The 27,209-nt window shown below is 42.5% G+C and overlaps 3 protein-coding genes across 4 annotated transcripts in view; 2 read left to right on the top strand and 1 right to left on the bottom strand.

Moving 5' to 3' along the window:
* Positions 1-8,374: 8,374 nt before the first annotated feature.
* On the top strand, positions 8,375-11,581 carry LOC117494324 (L-rhamnose-binding lectin SML-like). Its single transcript, XM_034145170.1, has 6 exons — positions 8,375-8,382; positions 9,995-10,104; positions 10,191-10,235; positions 10,371-10,503; positions 11,223-11,322; positions 11,474-11,581. Exons 1-6 carry the CDS (start codon positions 8,375-8,377, stop codon positions 11,489-11,491), a joined length of 414 nt encoding a protein of 137 aa, XP_034001061.1. The 3' UTR covers positions 11,492-11,581.
* Positions 11,582-12,933: 1,352 nt separating this feature from the next.
* On the bottom strand, positions 12,934-17,673 carry lrrc47 (leucine rich repeat containing 47). The gene is made up of 7 exons (XM_034145353.1): positions 17,079-17,673; positions 16,028-16,480; positions 15,794-15,910; positions 15,563-15,678; positions 14,458-14,560; positions 14,211-14,300; positions 12,934-13,632 (listed from the first exon to the last, which is right to left on the bottom strand). Exons 1-7 carry the CDS (start codon positions 17,646-17,648, stop codon positions 13,411-13,413), a joined length of 1,671 nt encoding a protein of 556 aa, XP_034001244.1. The 5' UTR covers positions 17,649-17,673; the 3' UTR covers positions 12,934-13,410.
* A 682-nt stretch (positions 17,674-18,355) lies between these two features.
* Positions 18,356-27,209, top strand: part of cep104 (centrosomal protein 104) — a 41,590-nt gene continuing 32,736 nt past the window's right edge. For both annotated transcript variants that reach the window (XR_004557063.1, XM_034145103.1), the window contains exons 1-5: positions 18,356-18,437; positions 19,981-20,107; positions 20,717-20,890; positions 22,418-22,556; positions 22,742-22,804. Coding sequence is in view for 1 of the 2 variants with exons in the window: in XM_034145103.1 (XP_034000994.1) it covers positions 19,995-20,107; positions 20,717-20,890; positions 22,418-22,556; positions 22,742-22,804 (489 nt within the window). In the remaining variant the exon portion in view is untranslated. The remainder of the gene's footprint in view (positions 18,438-19,980; positions 20,108-20,716; positions 20,891-22,417; positions 22,557-22,741; positions 22,805-27,209) is intronic.

Raw genomic sequence — 27,209 nt, 5'->3', positions numbered from 1 at the left:
AGTCCCACTGTTAGGGAGCCATCCTGGAGGTCTCTAGTCCGCCCTTGGGGGCTCTGTGAGCGGGCAAATAGAGGTGATTTTCCTGTTGTCTCTCCTGGAAGTGTGAAATAATCTAAGTCCCCAGACCTCTTGTTTACCGGACCCGGGGAACCCCCCCGAGACCCCCGATGCGTCCCCCTATTTTAGAAACCCGAGTAAGGTTGTTTAACTCACCACAGTATAAATATAAATATATACCATATGTATAAATGCATAACATATACAGCCGGTGGCTGTATGTTATATGCGGAGAGGGATCTCGGGGCTAACTATTGGTAAGCAGCTTGACTTCCTAAAACATCCCACATCTCACTACTTCCCTTCAGCGCTGTCCGTGGTGCTGAAGTGTGAAATAAACAGAGTGCTACATTTTGAAAATAGCAGAATACCTCCATGGCGCATAACTGCACTTTACAAGCCAGGGAAGGGGCCAGAATCCTGGGTATACATTTTGTAAATAGTGCAATACCTCCAAGGCGCATAACTGCACTTTACAAGCCAGGGAAGATGCCTGAATCCTGGGGTAAACATTGTTTAATTGTTTAAGTGTTTTTAAATGTATGGAACAGTGTTTTGTCTCTTTCAAAACTCTCCCGTCATTGGCCGGATACATGGGGACGATTTTATATTCACTATGACCGTTAATATTCCAGTGAGACGAAGTACGTCCGGTGACGGGAGTGATCCCATGTTAATTTTGTCCAAAAACCAGAGCATTCCCTTATCTGTCACCACGGCGCTGCCGGTGATAGGTGGCATCCTGGGGGAACTACCGGAGATCATATGTGTGGAGGAAACTTCTGTGTAGTAATGCATGGAGTCACCGACTCAGGAAGGAGACACGGTGAGAGTTAGAGCTTTGATGTCAAACACTGATGGGTTTATTCAGAGTATTCGGCCGGAGGATTCACATCACAAATCAAAGAGTCAGAGGTTCTGACTACACGGTAGAGTTGCCACGTCAATTCTGAAGAGCCTCTCTTTATGTTAGACCTTTTAACTGGTTCACAGAGAGAAATCAACATCTCTGAAGGAGTAGACTAAACACTGAGCCACCTGCGTCCGACGCTCATGGCCTCAAGGATTTCACATCCTAGAGCCCACAAACACCGATAAAGAAGTGCCTCGGTGTTCCCACAACAATTACCCTTCGTGCCAGTCAAGTTGACCGGTCACAACCTGGTGACAACAACACATATGGCACTAAGGCCTTTCCTTAAAGGAGATAACAGATGTCAGAGTAAAAGGTTAGATATCTAGAAGAATTATTCCTTAACAATATGCAAGGCGGCCGCCTGCAGAGGTCTCCCCATTCCCCCAGCTCAGGAGAGGTGTGCTTTTTTCGCGGGTGCAGACGGTCAGGAGTGACCCGGTCTGGCCACGCTTCCCCGCCATCAGGAGGTACCAGGAGGGGGCGGCGGCGAAACCGAGGACCCTGAAGGCTCCGGTGGCCACATTTGTTCCCCTCACCAAGGTGGAGGGGTTCACAGATGCTGGTTTCCCAGCCACCCCTTCTTTGGAGCCGAGCCTGACGGCGTTTTTTGGGGTGAGACAGGCCAACGTGATCGCCGGACGGCGCCCTACGTTGGCCTCCCCCAGGGACCAGTATGTCGCCCGCCAGGCCGACCGGGTGCACCAGTGTGCCTTTCAGGCGGCGGCGGCGGCAAACAACATCGCGCTGCTCTCAAACTCGGTGGTGACGCTGGTAGAGCGGTCCACCACCTTGGCCGCTGATGAAGCGGAGGAGATCGGCAAGGCGGCCAGCATGGCGCTCACACTGTGCGCGTCCGTCGCTGTCTCCCAGGCGAGGATCGCCGCGTGGGTGACGCAGATTCAGCGCCACCTCTGGCTGCAGCAGGCGTCACTTACGGAGACGGCCAGGAAGGTGCTTCTGGACTCTCCAATCAGCCCGGACGGGCTGTTCGGACCCCAGTTCCACGCCATGGTGGAGTCCATGAAGTCGGCTGCAGAACAGGCGGACGACATCCGCCAGCACGTCAGCTGGCTCCAGCCCCCCCGGGCAGCAGCCGCAGCGTCCGACCCGGCCACAGCGGCAGGCGGAGAGACGCCCATAGCCGCGGCGTCAGGGTCCTTCAGCGGCTGCAGGGGCTCCGTCCCACGTCTCCGCTCTCCCCGCCACCCCAGAGACAAAGGGGTCTTCCAGCGGTGAGTCAACGGGGAGTGAGGCACTCCCGCTCTTGGTCTGCTCCACCAAAGCCTCCGAGGAAGCAGAGACGTTTTTGACGTGTTGGCAGTGGCGGCCGGTCCATAGGGGCGCTAGGGGCGCCGCCCCACCTCTTCCCATATTGATAAAAATAAATAATAATTAAAATTAAAATAAAAAAAAAAAATATGTTTAAAAAAATATATATGTTTTTATTTTTATTTTTAATGAACAAGGTAAATATTATATAATTGGTATCAGTAAAATGTATAATCTACAATAAAATCTCGTTTAAAATTGTGTTACGATGTCTAAAGTTACTGATAAGTCACATGTTTCCTGCCTGGCCTTGCCCATGCACCTTCTCTCGTCTGGGCGCTAAGAGAGGAGCCTTCAACCAGTGCAGCAGCAGCCACCAGCAGCTGACTGTTGCTATCTGTAACGTGTAAACTATGCCGCGAAAATATAATTTCAGCCAATTAGCGTCGTCAAAGATGACGGTCACCGGGCGCCAATGTCAGCGCCCAGTGCAGTCTGTGAGTAGTTTGGACAGTGACTCGTATCCGGTTGACGCAGTAGTTGATGAGGATGGCTTCGTGTGCAGGTGGAGTCTCCGGACCTCGGTCCGCGCCTAATTCTGTTCAAGAGCTAATCTCCAATCCTTTCGAAAGGAGAAGTTTGGCAGATAAATTGTTGCTTAAAGACCTTGCACCGGACCAACCCGATTTGAATATATCGCAGCAATCTCGTGAAAAAGACAACATTTATACACGAGGCTTCACAAGTAGCTGGTACACAAGAAAGGCTTGGCTAGCTGGATGCAAACAGGTAAATGCTGTCTTTTGTTTCCCATGCTTGGATATCACTTTATATGTAGAGAGGAGGTTTCCCATGGTTGTTAGAAGTTTATTAATAAGTGGGCATTTATCACAGAAGTGATTGTTCTGTCTCCACGTTTGTTGCATTGTCTGTGATGTATTTTCCAACGGTTTATAGCTCCTGTTCTGTCCCAGCAACACTACACGGTTTGCAGCTCCACCACATTTTTGGTTTATCTTCGGTGTCGCTTAAAATCTGCTTCCCATCGGACTAAAACCTCCACGTAATCTGAAGACAGATACTTGAAGTTATTTAAACCTTTTGCAAACTTTATGTTCTTTCTTGCTCTAGCCTTGCCAGATACATTGTACATAACACATATATTATCATTATGCTAACTGGTTGTTCGTGTTAGACGATGTAGCTTTTTCATTTCTGAGTTATTGATATATGTAAATAAGCCTGTTTGTAAATAATCCTCAGAGAAACAAAGAAAAAACACAATTTATGACATTTTGTGCTGTGGTTATTTTTTTTAAATTGCATTTATTCACAGTTCAGTTTGAAATGCTGTAGTGACTTGTATTGAACCACTTAAATATTTATAATTAATGCTACTGAAAAGATGCTATTAATTTTATATCTCACATGCAGTTCACTGTAAAGCTACTTGGTGAAGGTGTTGGTTCATAAAACATGAACAGTTTTAAGAAAGAAAAAAACAGACCAGTTCTGAGAACACAAATTCCTGGTAAAGTAGTAGATGTTCAGGTTGATAAATAATATTTTCCACACTGAAGATTATGGAGGTATTGATCAGTCTTCTCATATTTTTAAGCCTCGATTTCTCCTTTCCCCCCCCTCTAACATCACCAGAAGTCATCATTTAAGGGGTCATTTCTCGAAAAAAAAATTCGGGGGGAAACCCCCCGGGTAGGTCACTTGCGGTACGTCAAGAGCCCCACCAAAAAAAAAGACCACCGGCCGCCACTGCGTGTTGGGGTTGTGTGGAAAATAAAAGGAGAGTTCATTTTCCAACTTTTTGTCTGAGTCATCAGTATCAAGTGTTTTCTCACCCCCCACTCTGTGTAAGCCAGCTGCCTATAACCTATCGGTTAGTATACTGACCGATAGGTTATAGGCAGCAGGGCTCGTTGCAAAAGCCTGCAGTTTTTAATCTATCGGTTAATAAACTGCAGAGTTCGCTAATTAAGCCAGCTGCCACCAATCTGTTGATTAGTAGACAGCAGGGCTCGCTGCAGAAGCCTGCTGGTTTTAACCTATCGGTTAATGAACCGCAGAGCTTGCGGCATTCCTCTGTCCGAGATACGTCTCCTACACACGTAATAAGCCCATGAGCGCAGTTATGACGCCTCATGTGGACGTCACGGCACACACCTCCACTCATCCCCTGAGCGTGTACACGCCTCATGATGAGAGCCGGAGTGAAACGCAGCGTGTGGAGGCTCCCTCACAGCCCTTTTGCTCCAGGCCCACCTTGGGTTGCCTCACATGGCTGCGGCGACGAGGGCTCTGACGTGGCTCGTCGCCATGACGACCACAACACATCTCGAGCATGTGCGCCCGCTCTCAGAGTGTTTCTCAGAGTGGTAGCGCGTGTGTCTGATGGACAGATGGATGAGCAGGCTGATCAGCAGAGGGTACACCCTGCAGTTCCTTGGGATACAAGACTCCTGTCATCCCAGGAACAGTGTCTTGCGCTCCATTCAGCGCTGCAGGAACTCCTGTTGAAAAAGGCATTTTTTCAAGGGAGGAAAATCAGGGGTGTTTACTCACGTTATTTTCTAAAATCCCGGAAAAGAACGGGGGAGTGAGACCCATCCTTGATCTGTCAGTATTCCCATGCTGACGATCAAACAGGTGCTGGAATGTGTTCACCAGGATGACTGGTTCACTTCCATAAACCGGAAGCACATATACTTCCATGTAGCCTATCATCATCCCGAAACTCAGGAAATTCCTGCGTTTCTCTTTTCAGGGAAATATCAGACCAGACAATCGTCTGCCGTTCGGATGTTCCCTGGCTCCTCGCATTTTTTCGAAGTGTATAGAAGGCTGGAGCCACTACACAGAGGAGGGATGAGAGAGTGTGGTTTTATCTGGACGACCTGCTATTGCTGGCTCGTTCCAGGGAGGAAGTCGCCTTACAGACGTTACATCTCGTATCGCATCTGTCAAAGCTTGGTTTCCATAATGGATTTGAAGAAGAGCTGTCCTCTTCCCCCCCAGACATTCATTTATCTGCGAGTGGAATAAAACTCAGCCAGCAGAGCGCGGTTCTCGCTGCAGCGAGTGGAGAAACTGACAGCTCCCTATCCAGCGTGTCACATCCCACAGCGTGGTGACAGCCCTCTCCGTGATACAGCTGCTCAGCATGACGTCAGCTGATCACGTGGGGATTCCCCGGGGTCTCCCCCACAGGAGGGGTCTCCAGAGGTGGTTCATTCGCCCACGCACCGACCCCGTGCGTCAGAGGTAAAATGTGCTGGAGTATTCCAGCACTTCGCCTCGTTGCTGTACAATCAAACATGTGTTGATTCGCCCAGCCAACAGGCCACGGCAGCCTACCTCAATCGCCAGGGAGGAGTACGATCTGCGCAGCTTCTGAACGCAGCCAGGCGGCTGCTGTTCTAGGCGCGCACACACGTTGCTCTCCATCAGAGCAATGTATATTCCCGGCGATTTGAACAGAGGTGCTCGCAGAGCGCAGCAGCCGTTTATGCGAGGAGTACGGAGACTCAGACCTGTGTCACGCACACTGGCGGGTCACGCGCACTGGCGCCTCAGTGGGATTTGGCTTTGGTGTTACGCGCACTAAGCAAAGCCCTTTTGAACCTTTAGATCAGGTTCCCCTTAAACTGTTATCAGCCAAAGTAGGCTATTACTTTTGGCTCTAATATCAGCGAAAAGGGTGAGTGATTCGCTCTCTCTGTGGCTCCGTCATGTCTCCGGATCCAAGGAGATGGCAGTTCAGCTGGGTTACGCCCTAACCCGGCTTCATGCCTAAGGCTAAGGTCATCACAACTCTTTTAGGTCAAGAGTGATCACCCTGGCTGGCTTCTTTCCCCCTCCTCACAGGTCGGAGGAAGAAGCCACGTCTCATCTCAGCTGTCCTGCTATGTGACAGACTGCCACTGTTAGGGACTGGTGCTGGAGGTCTCTAGGCCGTCCTTTGGGGGTCTGTGAGCGGGCAAAGAGAGGGGATTTTGCCGGTCTCTGTCCTGGAGGTGTGAAATAAACAGAGTCCCACTGTTAGGGACTGGTGCTGGAGGTCTCTAGGCCGTCCTTTGGGGGTCTGTGAGCGGGCAAAGAGAGGGGATTTTGCCGGACTCTCTCCTGGAGGTGTGAAATAAACAGAGTCCCCATTTCAGGGACACCTCTTGGAGGTCTCTGGGCCGTCCTTTGGGGGCCTGTAGGCCGGCAAAGAGGGCCGTCCTTTGGGGGCCTGTAGGCCGGCAAAGAGACGGGATTTTGCCGGACTCTCTCCTGGAAGTGTGAAATAAACAGAGTCCCCACTTCAGGGAGACCTCTTGGAGGTCTCTGGGCCGTCCTTTGGGGGCCTGTAGGCCGGCAAAGAGACGGGATTTTGCCGGACTCTCTCCTGGAAGTGTGAAATAAACAGAGTGCTACATTTTGTAAATAGCAGAATACCTCCATGGCGCACAACTGCACTTTACAAGCCAGGGAAGGTGCCTGAATCCTGGGTATAAGTTTTGTAAATAGTGCAATACCTCCAGGGCGCATAACTGCACTTTACAAGCCAGGGAAGGTGCCTGAATCCTGGGTATACATTTTGTAAATAGTGCAATACCTCCAGGGCGCATAACTGCACTTTACAAGCCAGGGAAGGTGCCTGAATCCTGGGGTAAACATTGTTTAATTGTTTAAGTGTTTTTAAATGTATGGAACAGTGTTTTGTCTCTTTCAAAACTCTCCCGTCATTGGCCAGATACATGGGGACGATTTTATATTCACTATGACCGTTAATATTCCAGTGAGACGAAGTACGTCCGGTGACGGGAGTGATCCCATGTTAATTTTGTCCGAAAACCAGAGCATTCCCTTATCTTTCTTTCAGGTGTAATATCTACCAATGGTTGTACATGACATAGACCTCCTCCACCTCTTTGCTGTCCTACTAGTCAACCCTTCTGATCAGAGCCTATAGTGGTAAGTTGTTTTACAGTTCAGTGTACGTTAATTTAGCAACTTAATGCTTTACTGCTGTTGAATAAACCCTATATTGCTAGTGATGTTATTAAAACTATGATTTGCAACCTTTTTGATTCCAATTACAATAATCTTTTTGTTATAATTGTAAAACACATCTTAACATCCATCAGCAATCAATCAAACAAATCATCCAACACAAAATAGAAGAAATCTGGACCTATTCTATTTATTTTTATACAACAGCATCTATTGGGACTGCTCATTGATGTCATCAAGAGCCATTGAGTCTACCTTTTGTAGTCGGCCTCTTAGAATGTTTATAATTTTTTTGTCTCTGAACATTCCTATAATAATTTGTTTTTGTATTGTTGATATTGTTTTGTTCTTTATTTTTGTTGTGAGAATCACTTTGCAATTGTGTAAGTGCTATATAAATAGTTATACTAATATTATTGTTGTTACCATCATTACTATTATTAAAAATGTTTTATTTGTTTTCTTTATTTATCGCTGCAGAAAGGATCATGCCAGCCCACATCAAACACCTGATCAAGAACTTGTGAATCTTCAGGCAGAAAAGATGAAAACACCTGTTCAAATTCCAGTTTCCTGTACATGGAACCATGCCTGTACTCTGTTCCACATGTCTTCAGTCAGTTCTGGACCCTATGACTCGGACACTAGTTTTACCAAGGATTATTAGAGGTAAGAGTGGTAGGAGAGGAGTGGAGTTATCTTTGTATCTAGGCTGTAAGTCGACAAAGGTGATCAAATGCTGATGCTAATAATGATCCGATTCATTTGATATAGATTGTCTGCCAATACCGAATCCTGATCCGATTCTTCTATTTCCCAGATAATACAGCTACACCGTGTACACTAGCTCTATTTGTTTTTGCCATTGTAATTCACCATAAGCAATTGTTGACTGTAACGTCTATGCCAACCAACTGTAATTTGTAATGTATTATACTTTAACGGTCAAGTTCTGGCAACCACAGCAGCCCAAATGTTAACGTAAATGTCAAGTTTTCTTTTTACAGTGTACTTATATCTGTACATTTCTTTTCAGTTTGCTTCAAGAAGTGGCTTCAACAGACAGAAATGCAGGCCAGATTGGGAAAGGCTGGACGCTACACAACGGGAAACATTTTGGACATGAACAAGTAAAAAACAAAAAACACTGTCTTTGTTGCCTTTTCCTTATCATACATAGTGTTACTGTTTTTGTTACCATTTAAATATTGAATTGTATTTATTACTTTTATTTTAAATCAATTGCACCTGTTTTAGATAATATATTTATTTTGATGTATAGGTTGATTTGCAGGTTGGTTGTTATTTGTATAATTATTGTATTGTTACTGTGTATTTTATTATATTAAATAGCTATTTATTAAATTAAAATACTGTTATGAACACTATACAATGTCTTTATTTTGGTAGATACCAGAATACACGACACAATGAATCTTTGTAATATACTTATGTTCTCTGGTTTAAATAATCATACCAGTATTTAACCTGTTAAGCCCTGAGCCTGTTTTTCAGGTCTCAGGCTCGAAAATGACATTCCCAGAACAAATGACAATATCTTCCCTTCTAAAAGGGTTAAATTAATAATCTTTTTTCTCAAAGTAATAATAAAACTGTGAGTTGGAAGTAGAAAAGTCAGAACAATATAGATGTTTTTTATTTTAAAGAAAATTCAGATTTTACATTGTAAAAAACTGTAAATTATAGTGTCCGTCCAAAAATTATTTTTTACTTATAGTGAAAACTACCCTTGGATGATGGTAAGGTAGACTAAAAGCTTTAGAAATCCAAAGTACAACATATAATAAGTACCCTGTATCAAGATTGATGCAAAACAAGTGACATTTGACCTTTTTAGAGAGGTTTAGCCAAACACACTCCACCTCTGAGGTGATTTGGGTGGAAATTGTTTTTTTTCCATATCTCTGGCCCCCCTTTGTCGATTTTGATGGTTGACACCTCTTTCTGACCGTTAGAGCCAATAGAATCGAAGGGGGAGTCCCCCACACACACTCGTTATAAAACAAAAAGGTGAGGGCTTTGCGCATGTAATTTTGCATTAGAGTGAAACTATCTCTCGCTCTGACATCTAGAAACGGAAAAGCAGTCTCATTGCTCATGGATTATCAGAAATCATTTCAAACGGACACAGACACATTTGATTAACCTATGGATTAACTTCAGCAGCGTTTTTATCGTTTTAATGCCATTGAAGACCACTTTGGAGAGACTACAGAGCCAAGGTAATCATGTTAGCATTTTTAGCTACCTAGCGCCACATGCTTTGATGTCTGTTTTTGTTTATAACATCGCGATTTCGTATAATTCAGTGATAATGAGGGTACCCTTCAATTCTGTGTCACCTCACGATGTGAAACAATGTCATGGATGTGAAGAAAAGATAAATAATAAGGTTTTGTGAGTGATTTTCGGGGCAGTAATCTGTTAGCATTTTTCGCTCGTTGCTAATTCAGAGCATTGTGGGTTTTCTTTTTTTTAAAAAAAAAAAAAAAAAAGATCAGTTAGATGAGTTTCTTCCCGTTACATGGATATAAAAACATTCATAGTTTATTAAATGAACATGCCCTCAGACACTGTTTCCTGCAAGATGTTGCGGCAGTGCCCCGGTACCGGGGTCTCTCGGGCTTAAAGGCCCAGACACACCAGGCCGAAATCGTCCGTCTTCGTTAGTCGGACGACGAAGCGTGCCCTGTAAATATACGCCTTATTTGATTCCTACAGCTGTAACGGCAGGAGGGTGTGTGAACTAAAGGTCCGTGGCATTGTTAATTCTGATCCCTGCCCTGGGACCGCCACATACCTGGAAACCACCTACTACTGCTTGCCAGCAAGTGAGTCACATCTCTGCAACTAAACAAAGCTTTATAAAATATTATAGTGTGTAATGTCTAATCATTCAATCATTTTATTTTGACAGTTCACTTTGCTACATGTGAGGGCTCTTTGGCACACCTCCAGTGCGGTAATCATTGTCAATATTTTTTACATTTATGGTGGATTTATGGTATGGGCAGAATGATATTGAAAATACATCTCTAAATCTACAATACATTTCTATTTTACTGTGCTGCCAATTGTTTGTGTTCTTTTTTTATAGATGAAGGACAGATTATATTTGTCTACGGTGCTCACTATGGACGCCATGACAAGACCACATGTTCTTACCAATGGCCCGCTAGAAATATTGAAAACGTTGCCTGCTCCAGCCCTACTCACTTAGTTGCAGACAGGTAAAGCTGCAGAGACTTTGCTATAAGGAAAACATTGCACATTACAAGAAACGACTATGCAGTACATATAATCTGTTATAATCTGTTCAAAGCAGTTTGTGATTCTAGTTATAATGCATTCAAAATTGTTTTTATGTATGGTAACTTTGGGAATAATACACTAACACAAGGATCCTTGCAAATGTGAGTGATGAAATAAATTAGTAGTATTAGGATTCTTGACCTTATAGTGATTATGAAATGCTGTATATATATAAATACTGTATATGCTTATTATACCTCAGGCAGTTAGAAAAATGTTACGATTGGAGCAGCAATCTGCAAACATTTCAATGACAGATGTTATAGTCTGTATGAGTGTTTGGATTTTCCTATGCAGTATAAGAAACACCTCTAGGTTTACACACATCAAATTTCATATTCAATGGAAAAAAACAGCTGTACTATCATTGCAACAAACTCTATGTTTGGAAGGGGTTGTCCCCAGACTTACAAGTACCTGGAAGTGGCTTATAACGCAGCTAATAACGCAAAATAGCAATCTGCAAAAATGATTGTGACATACAATACTTGCTGATGGAAAGGCTGTGATTTAGTTTGAACATATATGAAATCTCCCTAGGTTTACACGATAGACTGTATATATAAAGAGGCTGACACAAATCAGATTTGATATGCTCCTGGCCTGGGTCTATTCACTCATGTCACTCCATCCACAGCTGCAATGGAAAAAACCGCTGCACTATCAGTGCAACCAATTCCGAGTTTGGAGACCCTTGTGGCGGCACTTACAAGTACCTGGAGGTGGCTTACACTTGTGTAAGTATCTTACATGTCTACAAAGTGTTGCTACCACACTTCTGCTACAACAGAAAGTTGCTAAATGTGTATTTAAAAAAAAGGCCATCATTGTTATGCTATCAGTATATTCAAGTAGTTGTCTAAAATCATTTTTCCTGTTCTTTCGCAGATCCTTCGTCGGGATTAGCTTCCAAACAATAAACCTCTTAACATACTGATATTCCTGTAATATCAGAAGAAAGAAAACCCCATGGAAATTAAATGGTGCATCTCAAAGTTTTCCTCTTTTTAAATAAACATTCTTAAATAAATGTGTCAGCTTATCAATGTGTTCATGAGAGAAATGTCCGAAATATTGGCTAATTACTGTTCTAGATATCTCAGGGTTTCCCACACATAGACTATACTTGGGCGGGCCGCCCAGGTATATTAACGGCCGCCCAAGTATATTTTGCGACCCATTTATTTTATATTATTATTATTATTTATTTTGTATTATTCGTCCGTGACCACGACGCCAGCTACGATCGTTTAACTTGTGGACAATAATCCCTCACTCTACGCCTCCTGTACCCAGTCCCAGACTGGCCATCGGGAGGACCGGGGGGTTTCCCGATGGCCTGGCCTGTTAAGTGGCCTGCCTCACACAGGGTGACTGGCTGTCTACATGATGTGGCCTGCCGACATGGCCACTGTCATACAGATCATAAATCAAAGCCCTTGATTGGTCTGTGTGTCATTCAAGCTCGGGATAACCTCAGCTCAGGTGAGGTAAAGGACTCTCTGAGTGTTTAGATAGTTAACTTAGTCTAAGTTCTCAGTGGGTCTCAAACGGTTTGGTCACCATTTATGTAAACACATATTTCCATTTGAGGGGGTAGTGATTAGTAAAATATGCATGAATACAAAATAAAAAGTTAACTAGGTGAAAAAAGGTAAGATACACTTTTAAAACTTGTTGAGAGCTAAAAATAGTCTTTGCTGCTGTCTCAAAGAGGAGAAGGGGGGAGAGGAGGGACACACTCACAACTATAAATGAACCAAAAATAAATAAATAAACAAGTTTCAGTGTTTTTTTCATATTGGAAATGGTATCTTATTGGTTATGGCCATGATTTTATGATTATTGAAATGTATACAGTTCTGTTTCATATAGGTGTTTCCATAGATCTAGTCTCTTTATTTGCCCCTCAAAGTGCACCAGATTGATGCATTTAACTCCAAAATTAAAAAAAAATCTTACTGGGGGAGCATGCCCCTGGACCCCCCTAGAGGATTTGAGGTCCACCCACACTTAAAATCACATTGATAGGTTCCTAAATATATTTACCATTTAAAAAAAAATAGTAACCATGTCCATATGTTTATTTGTGGGTAGTAGATTTAAACTATAGGGCTATCACTATGGGCCCTGCCTGTACCTGTTCGCTATGCCATCGCGTGAAGGGTCTGCTAACAAGCGACCAACAGAAAGGTTAATGTTAATGTTGTTGCACGTCACCTCACCTTTGGCAGTTAGCATTAGCACTGTAGCTACAATGGCTAAACCAAGAACACTCAGACCTACAGAATCTGTAGCTAAACAGCAAACACTGTGTGTGTGTGGCATATGAAATAAAATAAATTAAAGAAGGAGTATATTTTATTAAGTCTAAGTCAGACATTCTTTGCTGCTGCTTAAAGGGAAAATGCCAATATTTACTGCAAGGTGAACAAATGGTCTCACAAGTCACCAGTCCAAGTTAAAGTCAATGTTAATTGAACAAAAATATTTTTACCAACAGACAACGTTCCTTCATTTTGTAAATAATACAAAAACCTGGATATTTGCACAAATGTTGACATATCATGCTTTTGTGAAAGCAGCAAAAATGATTTATTAACATAACTATGTGGTTCAAAAAGCTGTGCTTAAATCAAAAACATTCGTCAACAGGCAACACGTCAATCATGGATCAGATTTCTGTGCTCCCTGAAGTAAAAAGGATGTAATGTTGTTACATGTTGTCAAACCTTAGCCTTAATGTCCCACAATGTTCACCTGTTAATATGACTTCATGCAGCATGTGAATGAGTGTAAACATCAGAGGTTATCCACAGCAACGACTACCAAACGACAGTCAGGTTGCTGATGGCGCTGCAGAGGTCAGTTTTGGACGGGTAGACGACCTTGAGGCTCCCGTCCTGGTCCAACGTGCGGACCTGCTGGACGATCAGTTCACTGGAGGTCTCGCTGCTGCCTTCCGGCTCTTGTGGGCCGTCCCCTTCCCCGTCTGAACCAGCCTCCTCCTGATGCTCCGCCGTGAACTTGTTCAACTCCGCCATTTTCTGTGATGAAACCAGAAATGGAAATTAAAAGGATACATTTCAACATTTTTTTGTTTCATAATTGTATTGAAGGTTTCCTCTAGAACATGTTTACATGCTTTCATTTTCAGAAATATCTTTATTTTTCTCATACTGTCTGCCTGAATATAACTGTTTTCACATTGTCAGAACGTCATACAGAACAGAATGAAAGAAGAAAGAAAAAGGGTCTAAACAATGTAGAGATTCCACTAATTTGTTGGTTCACAATTACAAAAAACATTTCTAGATTTATAACAATTCACATTTCCAAAATCGATTTGCACGGGTACTTTTTTCAGGATGTAGTCCGGTCACCATTTAATCATGCAAAATAAATAAAAGGATTTACTAAAAAGTTACAAATTCTCAAATGTAAGATAGACAATAATGGCTAACAGTTTAATTTAAATGAGATTGCTAGGTTAAGGTTGCCTGCCCTTTTATTTATCTAAAAACTTTCCAATTTAAAAAACTAAATGTACGCAAAACAACATTTAATATTGGTATTGTTAGATTTTTAAGAAAGTTAACAATTGTAGGATTACTGCCACACTTACCACAATCAGAGCATCCATAACATCTTTACAGGTCTGCAGGCTGGCTGCACTTGTCACCTCCAAGAACAACTCCTTGGTTGTCTTCTTGATCTGTAAAATCAAATCAGCTGATTATATAACTCCACAGAGACAAACTGTAAGCTACAGGTCGATGTGGCATGAGGGATGTGTAAGGGGTTATTATTTTACACCTTATTTAAGTCTTTAGAGAAAGTACAAATTATGATTTCAAAATAGACATACACACCTTGGTTTTCTCACTGTTAGTTATAGGTGGGAAAGAGATCACATGTCCTTCTGCATCCACAAGGCAGGGATACATTTCTTTTCCCTTCAGAAGCTGAAGGTATCTGTGAAAACACAAAATAGTTGAGACAGCATTATGAAAGGGCTTTAGCAAATGTAACAGACACATAGCAGGTTATATGCTGTTAAGAAATGATTACATTCAATTCAGCCTTTAGATTTAAGATTCTTTGATTTGCAGGTTTCATTTAGTGTGTGTCGGCTTCCTGAATAGTCTTTTAAACCAACAGCAAGTGACTTTAATTAAAGCATTAATAAGATTGAAAAAAGCGGTTTACATAATGTTATTAATCAGTCATGTCTATTATTACCATTAAGATCAACTGATCAATATTATCTCAAAATGTTTCAGCATTTTCTTTTTTATCCCACACTGATAACTACATCCAGAATTGTTGGCTGATGTTGCCTTAAAATGAGCCTACAACTCATTGCTCATTCAACACAAAGGTTTTAATAAAAACAAACTTAAGCTGTCGTCCAACATACTAACACTGCCCTCATGTGTTACAGCAGCAAGCACGTTGTACAGAGGTCTGGTGAACCACTTTAAAGCTGAGGTAGGCAGTTATTTTGGGAAAAATGTTTCATAATAACCTAAGTACGTCTTCCTTTTTGGGTTGCTTTAATGTGTTGGCAGTTGACGCCTATGCTGGAATAGCAACTTTTCCACCATTCAGGTTTTCAATCACCTGAAGGCCATTCTCTATTTATAGAACAGCAGAAACTTTTGTTTCAGAAAATTATCTTGAAGTCTTCCCTCATTTTTTAAAGACTGAAAACAGAACCATGAGCAGGTGTAGGAGTCTAGTGGTCTTTGACTTAATTACACCATGACAAAAAGTGACACCAAAAATAAAACTGCTTACCTTAACTTTAATGTTACGAATAAGGTATTTTATTTTGAAATAACAGTTAATGGGTTTTCAACATTAAGGTTTTTTTTACCAAAACTTTCTTCCCTTGACTCAAGCTTGTAGTTAACCAATAAAGATATTTCATAACACTTTTTCCTACAGAAGAGAAGAGTCAGAAGTAATACTGACTTGTGCAGGCCGGTGACGTTCTGCCTCTTCTTCTGCTTCCTCAGCTCGTCAGCCTCCAGCTGAAGCTGTCTTATCAGCTCGACAGCAGTCATTTCCTTCCGACCCAGCGAAACAACCTAAAAAACAATGCCGTCTTTTGTGAGATGGATATGTTGTTGGAGAGCTTTACAGTGATTATATTTGAGCACAAAGCAACTGAACTGAAATTGACATGAATCTACGTTAGCGTACCTTCAGCTGTGTAGGTGGTTTGACATCATACACCAGAGGAGCTTTAATAAGCTGCACATCATGAGTTGCAATGGTCGCGATGGTCCTTTTACCACATAAGTCATCATGAAGCTTTGTCTGGCAAAACAAGAGGTGACACTTTTTTGGTGACAACACAGCACACTTATTTTATTAGTCATGCTAAACTAAGAAAATTGTCCAAAGCGCACACCCTTGTAAGGTGTCTGATCTTACCTGAGCAACGAGGAATCGTTTAAGAGCGTTCCCAGATTTGAGGTTCATGCCCCTGACAATGCAGCACACCAAGTACGGTCGGACATCTTTCACCTCTGAACTCACTGTCACCGTGAGTGCTTCAGGAGTGTCCGAAACGTGGAGAACCTTCACCACCATCTTGTTCAGTTCCTCCACCTCATCCTCTGCCCCCTTATCCTTCTTCTTCCTCTGCTGGCGTTTACCTTTGTCCGCCTTGCGACCCCCTTCCGCGTCAGCTCCTTCCTCTCCCTGTCTTCCCTTTCCTTTTCCTCTGAGGTACTCCAGAATGGACTTGGTCTGGCAGCCGTTGACCATCTTCTCCAGACGTTTGTCACTCAACTTGTTGCCTTTGAAGTTGATCTCCTTAAGCTTGGCACAGTCACTCAATTCGGGCGGGATCTCCTTTAGCTTGTTGTTAGAGAGGTCCAGCATCTGGAAAGAAATAAAAAGGGCGAACGTTTAGTTTTGAACTCTGAAAAGTTTAATGTTATGTTAAGAAAAAACAATATATCATAATTATATCAAAATCTTGATATGAGAATAGATATCTTCTTACATTTTCGATTTCAGAATATTGTATAAAAGTTGGTAGCTTAAAAGGCTGCATTACAGCAAATGTATGTATTTTTTTGTACTTACCAGAATGTCCTAACTGTTGTATTATTTGCCTTTACCCACTTCATTCTATCCAAAATATACAGGTGATTCTTTTTCTAAAATTATATTGCTTAATATTTTGGGAAATCATTATTATTAAACCTTTTCTCCATATCATCCAGACCTACTGCATTAACATGAAATAGATAAGTCATTTATGGCAGGTTACCGACCAAACTCTGGACAAAAAAATAAAATGTTTGTGCTGCATTGCATATAAGCAAATATGACTCTTTGTTGGTTATAATTCCAGACACACCCTACACAAAGTGAAACCTTCTTTTTAATTCGGCGTACATTTTATTCACCCAGAAGCACAATTAGCCACTAAAAGATGACATGGTATAAGAGCTAACAATAGCATCCGGCCCACCTTTAGAGCAGCTAGCTTGTGAACATCTCCACTCAGCTGTTCAATGGAGTTGTCATAGGCGACCAGCATGCTGAGGAGGTCCAATTTCTCGGAGTAGAAATCAGCAGGGAAAGCAGTGATCTTGTTCTTGGAGATGTTGATGGTGGAGAGCCTGGTGCACTTGCTCAGTCCCTCTGGCAGGACCTCCAGGCTGTTGCAGCTCACATTGAGGGTGTTGAGCTCCTTCAACTGGGTGATCCCCTCGGGTAAAACAGTCAGGTTGTTGGCTGAAATATCCAGGACCTTCAGGGACTTGAGCTGACCGACCACACTCGGGAAGGAGGCGAGCTTGTTCCTGCACAAGATGAGGCTCTGCAGGCTGGTCAGATGTTGGATGTCCTCGTGGATCTCTGTCAAACTCGGGCACTGGCTAACTTCCAGATAGTTCAGCAGTTTGAGGGTGTAGATAGCCGAGCAGAGCCCCCCGTTTGAGGCAATCCTTTCATCGAAAGCTGCACCCTGGAAAACCAGTTCACGTCTCTTCTCTAACGCTACTTTCTCTATTTCTGGCCATTGCTCGATGTCATCCATGCTTGCTGCTGCTAAGACTAGTTGTAAAGAGACAATAAAAAACACTACATCCGTTTTAATATTTCAAAATAAATGTGTATGTTTTGGATTTACAAAATTAGTCAAATCGAAATGTAATTTTATAACAGTATAAGAGCTTTTTTAATTCACAAGATGAATTTACGAACGGTAAAAAATACAAATATAAGATGTTCATCCTCTGGAGTCTAGACTGAAAAAACACAATATGAAACATTTACATTTACACATAGCCTACAATCAAAAATAGACTAAGCATAACACATAAAAAAAACGAAAGTAAATACATCATTTCTAAATAATTATTCATTGGTGATACATACAGATCTGTGACACATTTGGATTTTAAATATTTATATTGTAGGAGCTTACGTGTGTAAAAGTTAATGTTTCATGCTGTGCCTTTATTTTGTAGACAACTTCCTGTTGTAACAGGCACGATGACACGATGCTATTTCCCATCCGGGGTCCTGGAAGAAGTTTGAAAAACGCATTATAAAATACATTTTGAAACATTATCCATGTGATAATTGTTTCGATTTGTAGGCAGAAACACAATACACACACCGGATATTTACGATAAACATGGATTTAACATTTAACGGGTGATGTAAAAAAAACATTTCCGACCGTGTAAAACCACATTGACCACAACCCATTGCGACTGACGTCAGTCCCACACCATTGCGCATGTCCGCGCTGGTTGTTGTCACCGGTGGTTATGGAGATGCGATGGGACTACAAGCTGTCAACATTACGGTGATGTTCGTGGTAAGATATCTTTGAAATAAACGCAATAAAACTTGTATTTACTCCCAATTGTTCACCCAAAAAAGATAGTCTACAACGACCAACAGTTGTCAGGGCATTTCTGTATTTTAGCGGTTCACATTAGAATACAGCTACTGTAAAAGTAGCTATGTTGGCTGATACAGTAGTCAACAGTTAGCTAGCGTTAATGCCCTCCGCCCAACATGCTCCAGTCAGCAATAAAGGCTTCTCTGTCCTACCCCTACCAAGGGGTTTTTGTGTATGCTCTGCCCAATATAGTTTATTTCCTTTGCAGATAACCCTACCCCAAACTAAATGCAGTAAATTAGCAGTTGAATATTTCCTGCGACACAAGTAAACCCTTCAACAAATATTTAAGCCTCGTGCGTTTAGCAAAACGTTATTTACAGCTAATGACACACACTCAGAACCATAACATGATGAACAACGTACCAGCTAGCATTACTAACAAACCGAATGTTAATACATATTTGTATGGTTAAAATAAGTTTATTGTTTGTATTATTTCTTAAAATGAATGTGTAATTGCTGACATGTTTGCTCAGCATTGTTTGGTCAACTAAAGTGACTGTGATTAAACATTGTCTTGTAAATGTGTCAGTACTAGTGATACGAATACACTACCTGTATGTGGTTACTGGTATTTTAAACTATAATTGTAATACTCGAGAAACATACCATTTTGTTCTTACACAACTGTTTTTTTCACTGATAAAAATAGGCTTAAGTTGTCAAACGTTTAGCTCAAGCACCCATACAAGAACACTGCTTGAATAAAATGCAGTGTGAAATTGGAAACATTTAAATCTGAAACTATGTGATCAAATAATAATTAAACTGGACTGAACATCTGACCAGACAATACATGTCAGGTGGTACTAAAAAGAGGTTTGTGAACCAGACATAAAGAGGATTTAGTTTTTTGGTCATAACTAGACATATAATATAAAAGCCTGCCATTAAAGGTGGGGTAGGTAAGTTTGAGAAACCGGCTCGAGATACACTTTTTGTTATATTCCATGGAATGCTCTTAACATCCCGATAGCAATAAATATTTTAAGTGCTTTGACCAAAAATCCATAAAAAAAATGTCATCTGTGGAAGCCGTAGTACTGTAAAAAGCATGACCAATCATTTTAGCCGGCCTGGCTAAAATAACTGGATGGCCTACCTGCCTGTCAGCCTTCCATCTGTGCACAAGCTTATCTCGTGCCCTCATTGGTCATGTGCGCGTTCGTGTGTGTTGGAGGAGGGGCTCTGTAAGGAAGTGGCAGATTTGTTCCGGCTGTGTATTTTCAAATTTTAACGCACTCGAGTTGGTTTCTCCAAAATTACCTACCCCACTTGTCGCTTATTGTTACTAGAGCATCTCCAGGCATAATGTCATTGTTATAGAAAATGGAGATGTTATTAAACACACATTGTAAGCCTGTAGGATAAGTAATTGAATTGTAAAATCATCCTCAATATCAGATGTATATTTTGCTTGTATAAATAAAAATACTTATTTGTGTTCTCTCAGTGTCCACCAGAGGGATGCCCAGGAAGATAGGATTCATTGTGGTCAACTCTTCAAGTCATGAGGACAACTTCAGTGCCAAGGAGCTCATGGTCCACGCACCCACAGTCAATGGCTGGAGATCCAGCAGGTACTTTAATAAAACAGCTCTTAACTTTCACAAGCATGTCACATTTATTCATGTCTTTCTTAGCTGAAAAGCATCAAAAATATTGGCAGTTTTTAGTATTTTTCTACCCTCTTAAAGGTAGGGTAGGTAAGTTTGAGAAACCGGCTCGAGATACACTTTTTGTTATATTCCATGGAATGCTCTTAACATCCCGATAGCAATGAATATCTTAAGTGCTTTGACAAAAAATCCTGGCTAAAATAACTGGATGGCCTACCTGCCTGTCAGCCTTCCATCTGTGCACAAACTTATCTCGTGCCCTCATTGGTCATGTGCGCGTTCGTGTGTGTTGGAGGAGGGGCTCTGTAAGGAAGTGGCAGATTTGTTCCGGCTGTGTATTTTCAAATTTTAACGCACTCGAGTTGGTTTCTCCAAAATTACCTACCCCACTTGTCGCTTATTGCTACTAGAGCATCTCCAGGCATAATGTCATAGAGGGGCTCTATAAGGAAGTGGCAGATTTTCTCCGGTTGTGTATTTTCAAATTCTAGCGATCTCGAGTCGGTTTCTCAAACTTACCTACCCTACCTTTAAACAAATGTAACTTTGTGTAAATCCGATTTTCTGCAGGCTGTGCCCCTACACTCAACATATCACCCTCCAACTGGTGGAGAGATGCAGGGTGAGGAAACTGCAGCTGCTGGCCCATCAGTACCTGATCCCAGCCAAGGTGGAGTTCCACATTGGAGACACCCTGCCTGAAACCGGCACTTCAGGGTTCCCTGGACAGCTTCGCCGACTCGGGTGAGACTGCAGACTCGGATAGGCTACATTTTTACTTCTACCTTAAAGGGTAGTTTTACTATAATTGTTGTCCAGGCACTAGGGATGAGGCGGGGGGGCATTGGGATATATATTTTTTAAATCCTCTGGAGCAGAGAGAGGAGCTGTGGATTATTGTTATTGATTAATGCATCAGTGTTTCTTAGGGTCAAAAACACTAAACTCACAACTTAACATGAAAGCGTTTAGTTTATTTAATAAAAGAGCACATGTTCAATGTGAAAAGTGACAGTAGATATATATTAGTTGCAATTTGGTGCTATATATATATATATATATATATATATTATATATTTAAAAAAATAAACACCTTGAATTTCAGGGGGGGCGCGGGGCTCCGTTGGCGGGGCTCCGTTGGCGGGGCTCCGTTGGCGGGGCGCAGCGCCCCTCCAATGCGGCTTTCACACCAGCGCTTTTCCCTTTCTAGCTCCTAGCTAGAGCTTTTCTGGTTCAGCTCCGGTTTTCCTTTTCAGCTCCCGCTCTGTTCACACCGCCCAGCTGCCGCTGCTGCGTCATGATGTCACCGTTTACATCGCTGATTTTCTCCCCAACAACAACAACGGGGGGGGACTGCGTCGGGTCGATGATCGTGTTGCTTTTAATCATACGAAGCCAGATTAAATTAAATAACGACTTCTCCAACCTTATACTTTTCTCCAGAGTGCCGTGGTTCATTGTTTATTAATGTGTTTCAGCGGCATTTACCGACCGCTGCAGTGCTGGCTGCTCTTCCACGGGAGTTTATTCTCCCGTTAGCTCCGGGTTAGCACACACGGCTCTAAAGTATTCACTGTCTGACTGTCACACAAGCAGCTGATACATATCCCCAGTTCCCCTTAAGTGAATGTGTGTCAGTCTGAATTGACGCTGTTTGGCATCACAACGCTGTTATGAAAGTTTCTCTGGTATAACATGGGTGATGTTAGCATAGCAACCGAAGCTAAACTGACTACTTGCTAAGCCGTTTTCTACAGGCACATTTTCATGCTTCGCGTCAGGCCGAACCACGCCCCTTAACTGTGATATAATGGCCATATACCACGGCCTGTCATGAGCTATTGCTTAAGTATCTTTACAGTATACATTGCTGCAGGAATAAGTGCTAAAAGCTGTATATGATTGCACGTGTTAAACAAGTGCATTGAAGTAAAAAAGTGTTTATATCTAACTTTAGCAATTGCATTTATGCTTCAAATATCCAAAATGTGGTGTTCTTCTGTGAAGATTAAATTGCTGAATAAAACCTTCAACTTTTGACTTTTTTTTTCTCAAAAAATGTTATTTTTTTTAAAACACCAAAATCCAAAGTGAATAACCCATTGGCATTTTGTCAAAGGAACCAGCGTGATGCTTACAGGCTGGCCTTCAAACACATATAATCCCTGCAGCATTCTATATCATGATAGATTAAAATTGTTTGTGCATTTAAGTCTAGTATTTATCAGCAGAGGACTTTAACTGAAAGGCAACACTGTACTCTCACCACAGGTACGTGTCTTTGTCGGACAATGAGAAGACGGGTTTCAAAGCTCGGGAGTTGAAGTCAGTCCACGTGGACGCCATCGGAACATACCTCAGAATTACCTTCCACAGGAACCATGTCAACCAATACAATCATCACAATCAGGTAGTCTGTTACACCATTTTCACATGATTTTTTGATTATAATAAAAATATAGAATATCACCAACCTTATCCTTTAAAATGCTGTAAAGTATTTACCATATTAACCTCCCAACACATCCTTTTGTCACATGCATTGATATATTTTTTTCTGTTCTACCACATACCAACATGTATTTATGATTTCAGGTTGCTTTGGTGGCCATTAATGTTGTGGGAGATTCTTTGGATGGCAATGCTTTTAACACTATTGTAAGTGAGCACTTTCTGCACCCAGTCACCCTTCACTGAACTTCTATCTGCTCGGCATTAGATGGGGCTGTTGTGCTGTGGTTTTATGAGACATGCTCATCAGTCTGTCATCAGTCACTAAGTAATGAGTTGATTGATGTCTTCATCCATTTGCTGGGGACTATGACAGTTTGAACTTTGGCTTTTTAAAATGGTAACACGAATGGTGAAATAATTAGTCACGTAAGGTATATTATTTGTGTATCCTTTTATAAGCTGGATTCTGAACAATGTTCCTATTATGATGCTATTTGCCTTTTTAAATATTAGATATTTATATGGGGAGGATGTACTGGATTAAATAGATATAATAGATCAACATTTATTTTGATCGGACGTTTATGTTGTATTTATTTGTATTACTATTTACTGATCCGAAATACACTATATAAGCATGTCTATATGCACACGTGTTTACCTGAATGGTGTGTGTGTGTATGTGTCAGGAATGTAGTAATGAGACACAAAGGCAGGATAGTATGTAATCACACAGGAGGCCTTTAGTTAGCCGGTGAAATCAGATAGTTCTGCAGACAGACAGGTTCTGGAGGAGAGAGAGCACCTTAAAACACAAAAAAACACACACAGACAGGGAGAGACACGGACACACACTCGCACAGATTCCAGTGAACAGGCCGTGCATTGTTGCTCTGCTAATCCGACTCTGAGCACCTCCACCGCAGCAGCGATCTCGCCTGGAGGGTCGGCTAGATCTTGTTCTCTTGTATCTGTTCTGTGAGCGCACGTTGTGTTTGTCCTGCGGAGGGACACTGTGGTGCAGACAAAGCAAGGAAGCTTATTGTATTTTAAAAGTGTTGGTTATTTAAATTATTAAGAAAAAGGTATCTTCAACCTTACCTCTAGGGGGTATCAAGCCACGCACATTTGTCAAATGCAATGGAGGGGAATGGAATTTTGTTCATCGTACTCACACAGCCATTCAAAAGTGTAAGGGATGATGGTAAACGGAAGCTTTTTCCAATTGTGGATATGTTGAAGCTGCCGTTATTGCCTCCAAAAAAAGGATTCTGAATTTAAATATACTCAAACCGACCAGACTTATGTTATACATTATAAATTGTGTACTCACATTTGATTAAAAACATCTTTAATTCGAAAAATCCCTGCTTTCAATCGAGCTAACAGTCTTTTTGATATTGGTAATAGCAACATATCCCCTTTGAACGGTGTGGTTGTTTGCCAGAAATCATATATTGCATTTTGATCCAGGTACTGTATAGGCAACATTCTTACAATAGACTTTTGAGATATGAATTGTTTTTAACCATACATTTCCCCCCGGTTGAAGGAAGCTGAGCAAACATTAGTGGTTAGCTTGCTGCTTTTCAATTCTATGTCTGCTAAACGTGACCATTTTAACATGAATGTTTTGGTCAGTATTTTACTTTTCTAATCTCTGGCTCTATTTGTTATAGAGAGAAGGAAACTGTGGATAATTCTGCTCCCGATAAAAACCTCCTTGACATTTGACAACGAACAAATCTCAACCTTAAAGGTCCCATGACATGCTTTTCTGGTTATTACCCGTCCCCTTGTGTGTTATGTAGCTTTTTCTGCATGTAAACGGTCTGCAAAGTCACAAACCCTCAAAGTACACCCTGTAGCGAGTAAAACTCTAACACAGAAAATACCTGTCTATGCTCCCCCAGAACTCCTCGTTGGAGATTTTTCTTTTGCCAATTTCTTCTTCCTGGTCATAATAATAATAATAGCTTGGATTTATATAGCGCCTTTCATGAGACCCAAGGTCGCGTTACAAAGAAGAACAGGGGCAAAACAAACATAACAAAAACAAAAGGCAGTCAGACAACCAGTCAGACAGACAAAACAACAAATAGATTTAGAGGCCAAAGGCCTTAGTAAACAGATGGGTCTTGAGGGCCCTTTTGAAGGCGTCAAGCGTGGGGATGTTGCGGATCTCCGCAGGGAGAGCGTTCCAGAGGGTGGGGGCTGCCACACTGAAGGCTCTGTCCCCGAAGGTTCGCAGTTTGGTGCGGGGGGTGGTAAGCAGGCCAGAGTCTGAAGACCGCAGGTTCCGGGGTGGGGCATGTGGGCGAAGGATGTCCGATAGGTACTGGGGGGCATGGGCATGGAGGGACTTGTAGGTAAGGAGGAGGATTTTGTATGTTATGCGGGACTAGACCGGCAACCAGTGGAGGTGGATGAGGGTGAGAGTGATGTGCTGCCACGGCTTTGTATGTGTGAGTACCCTAGCAGCACCGTTTGGAACATACTGGAGCCTGTCCAGGGTTTTGTTGGGAACCCCAAACAGGACACCATTGCAGTAGTCCAAGCGGGAGGTGACAAACGCATGGACTAGGGTTTCGGCAACCGACTCCGAGAGTGACGGTCGGAGTCTGACAATGTTCCTTAGATGGAAAAAGGCCGATTTGGTCACAGACTTGACGTGGGAGTGGAAGGAATGGGTGTAGTCGAGGATGACACCCAGGTTGCGGGCTTCAGGAGATGGGGAGATGGAGCAGCCGTCAACCTCGAGGATGAAGTCACCAACCTTCCGGAGCAGCGCCTTGGGTGCCACAACCATGAGCTCTATTTTCCTGCTGTTTAGTTTGAGATAGTTGGACGACATCCATGCTTTGATGTCATGCAGGCAGTTGATGAGAGACTGAGGGGGGAGCTGGGAAGATGGAGTAGTGCTGAGATACAATTGGGTATCATCAGCGTAACAGTGGAAATTGAGTCCATGATGTCGGATGATCTGGCCGAGGGGGAGCATGTAAATGGTGAACAGGAGGGGGCCAAGCACAGAGCCCTGGGGTACACCGTGGTAGACTGGTACCGGGGGTGAGTTTGAGCCATTGATGGAGACAAACTATTTCCTGTTATGGAGGTAGGATGTGAACCAAGACAGCGCTGTGCCAGTGACACCTAGGAGGTCTGAGAGGCGGGTGAGGAGGATGTTGTGAGAGATGGTGTCAAACGCTGCAGAGAGGTCCAGGAGGATGAGGATGCTGAGGCGGCCAGAGTCAGCAGCAATGAGGAGATCGTTGGTGATCTTGATGAGGGCGGTCTCAGTGCTGTGTTGCTGTCTGAAGCCGGATTGGAAGGGCTCATAGAGCTCATGGTTGGACATGTACAGATGGAGTTGGCCGGCGACCACTCTTTCCAGAGTTTTGCTTAGGAAGGGAAGGTTGGAGATCGGCCGGTGGTTCTGGAGGTCGTCGGGGTCCAGGCCAGGTTTTTTTAGTATGGGGGTGGCTGTGAGTGTGTGTGTGTGCTCAGGCTGAGTTCCGCGGTGTCTCGCTGTCTCGCAGACCCCACGCAGCAACCAGGAAACGACACCAGTAATACAGCTCACACTGTCCGCTCCTCGAGCCCCAAAGGGCGGAGCAGGGAGCCCCGCAACGTCCCGCCATCATGGCACCCAGACCGCACGCAGCATTCTCATCTGTTTGTCATTACTAGTGTCATTTTCTGGTTGCTAACGCCATTGTAACACATAATCACTGATGTTCCGCTGTAACGGTGGTGGACTCATCAGAACAGAGTGGGCGAGCTGACCAATCAGAGCACAGTGGGCTCATAGGGAGGAGGGGGCAGGAGCTCCAACAAGCCGTTTAGGACAGAGAGTGAATACACATACTATACAGAGATGCTGTATGAGAAACCAATGTGAGTTTGGAACATTGAACAATGTAAATCTATTCTAGTAGACCTCAACAATGGAATTATGATAGAAATGGCCATGACATGGGACCTTTAAGAAGCCTATTGCATTGCAAATGTGGAAAAGACTCATGATCCCATGCTTTTACACAACTCCACCAATCTTTTGTTCTTGTTTGGATTGAGGGCAGGACACTACATATTGTACAGCTAAGTCTCCCTTATACAGTACTATCAATCTGCTCTGTTCCGTCAATATACAATTAGTAATGCCAATCTTTAGGCTTTAGTAAATGCTGACGAAGCGAAATCTGATTATTTTACATTTTGAGCTTTCTCCAACCTGGTTTGCCTTTATTTTCACTTATCATCACAATAAAAAGCACAGGTGTTACTAGTATCATTAACGATGGCTCTTTATGCATGCCAATATTTCATTATTTACACCTGTGCTTCTTCTACTGTGACGTCTAAGAAATAAGATAGTTGATATGTTTCCTAATTGATTCCTCTAATTAAGGTGTTATAGAATAATGGTGGTTGGAAATATTATGGACCACGTTATAACCCTCTCATGCTGGATAAATTCCGTTGTCACTTTTCATATCGGCTTGTGCTTCGTAACAGAAAACGGTTAACTGCCTATTTATCTAGAGTAACCAGTTCCTGGAAACACACCTTGGTGTTTAATATAAACATATGTTTTTGAATGCTGGGC

This window comes from Trematomus bernacchii, unplaced genomic scaffold (assembly GCF_902827165.1).
Source record: "Trematomus bernacchii unplaced genomic scaffold, fTreBer1.1, whole genome shotgun sequence".
NCBI classification, from domain to species: Eukaryota; Metazoa; Chordata; class Actinopteri; order Perciformes; family Nototheniidae; genus Trematomus; species Trematomus bernacchii.
This window is presented reverse-complemented; position numbering and strand designations above follow the sequence as displayed.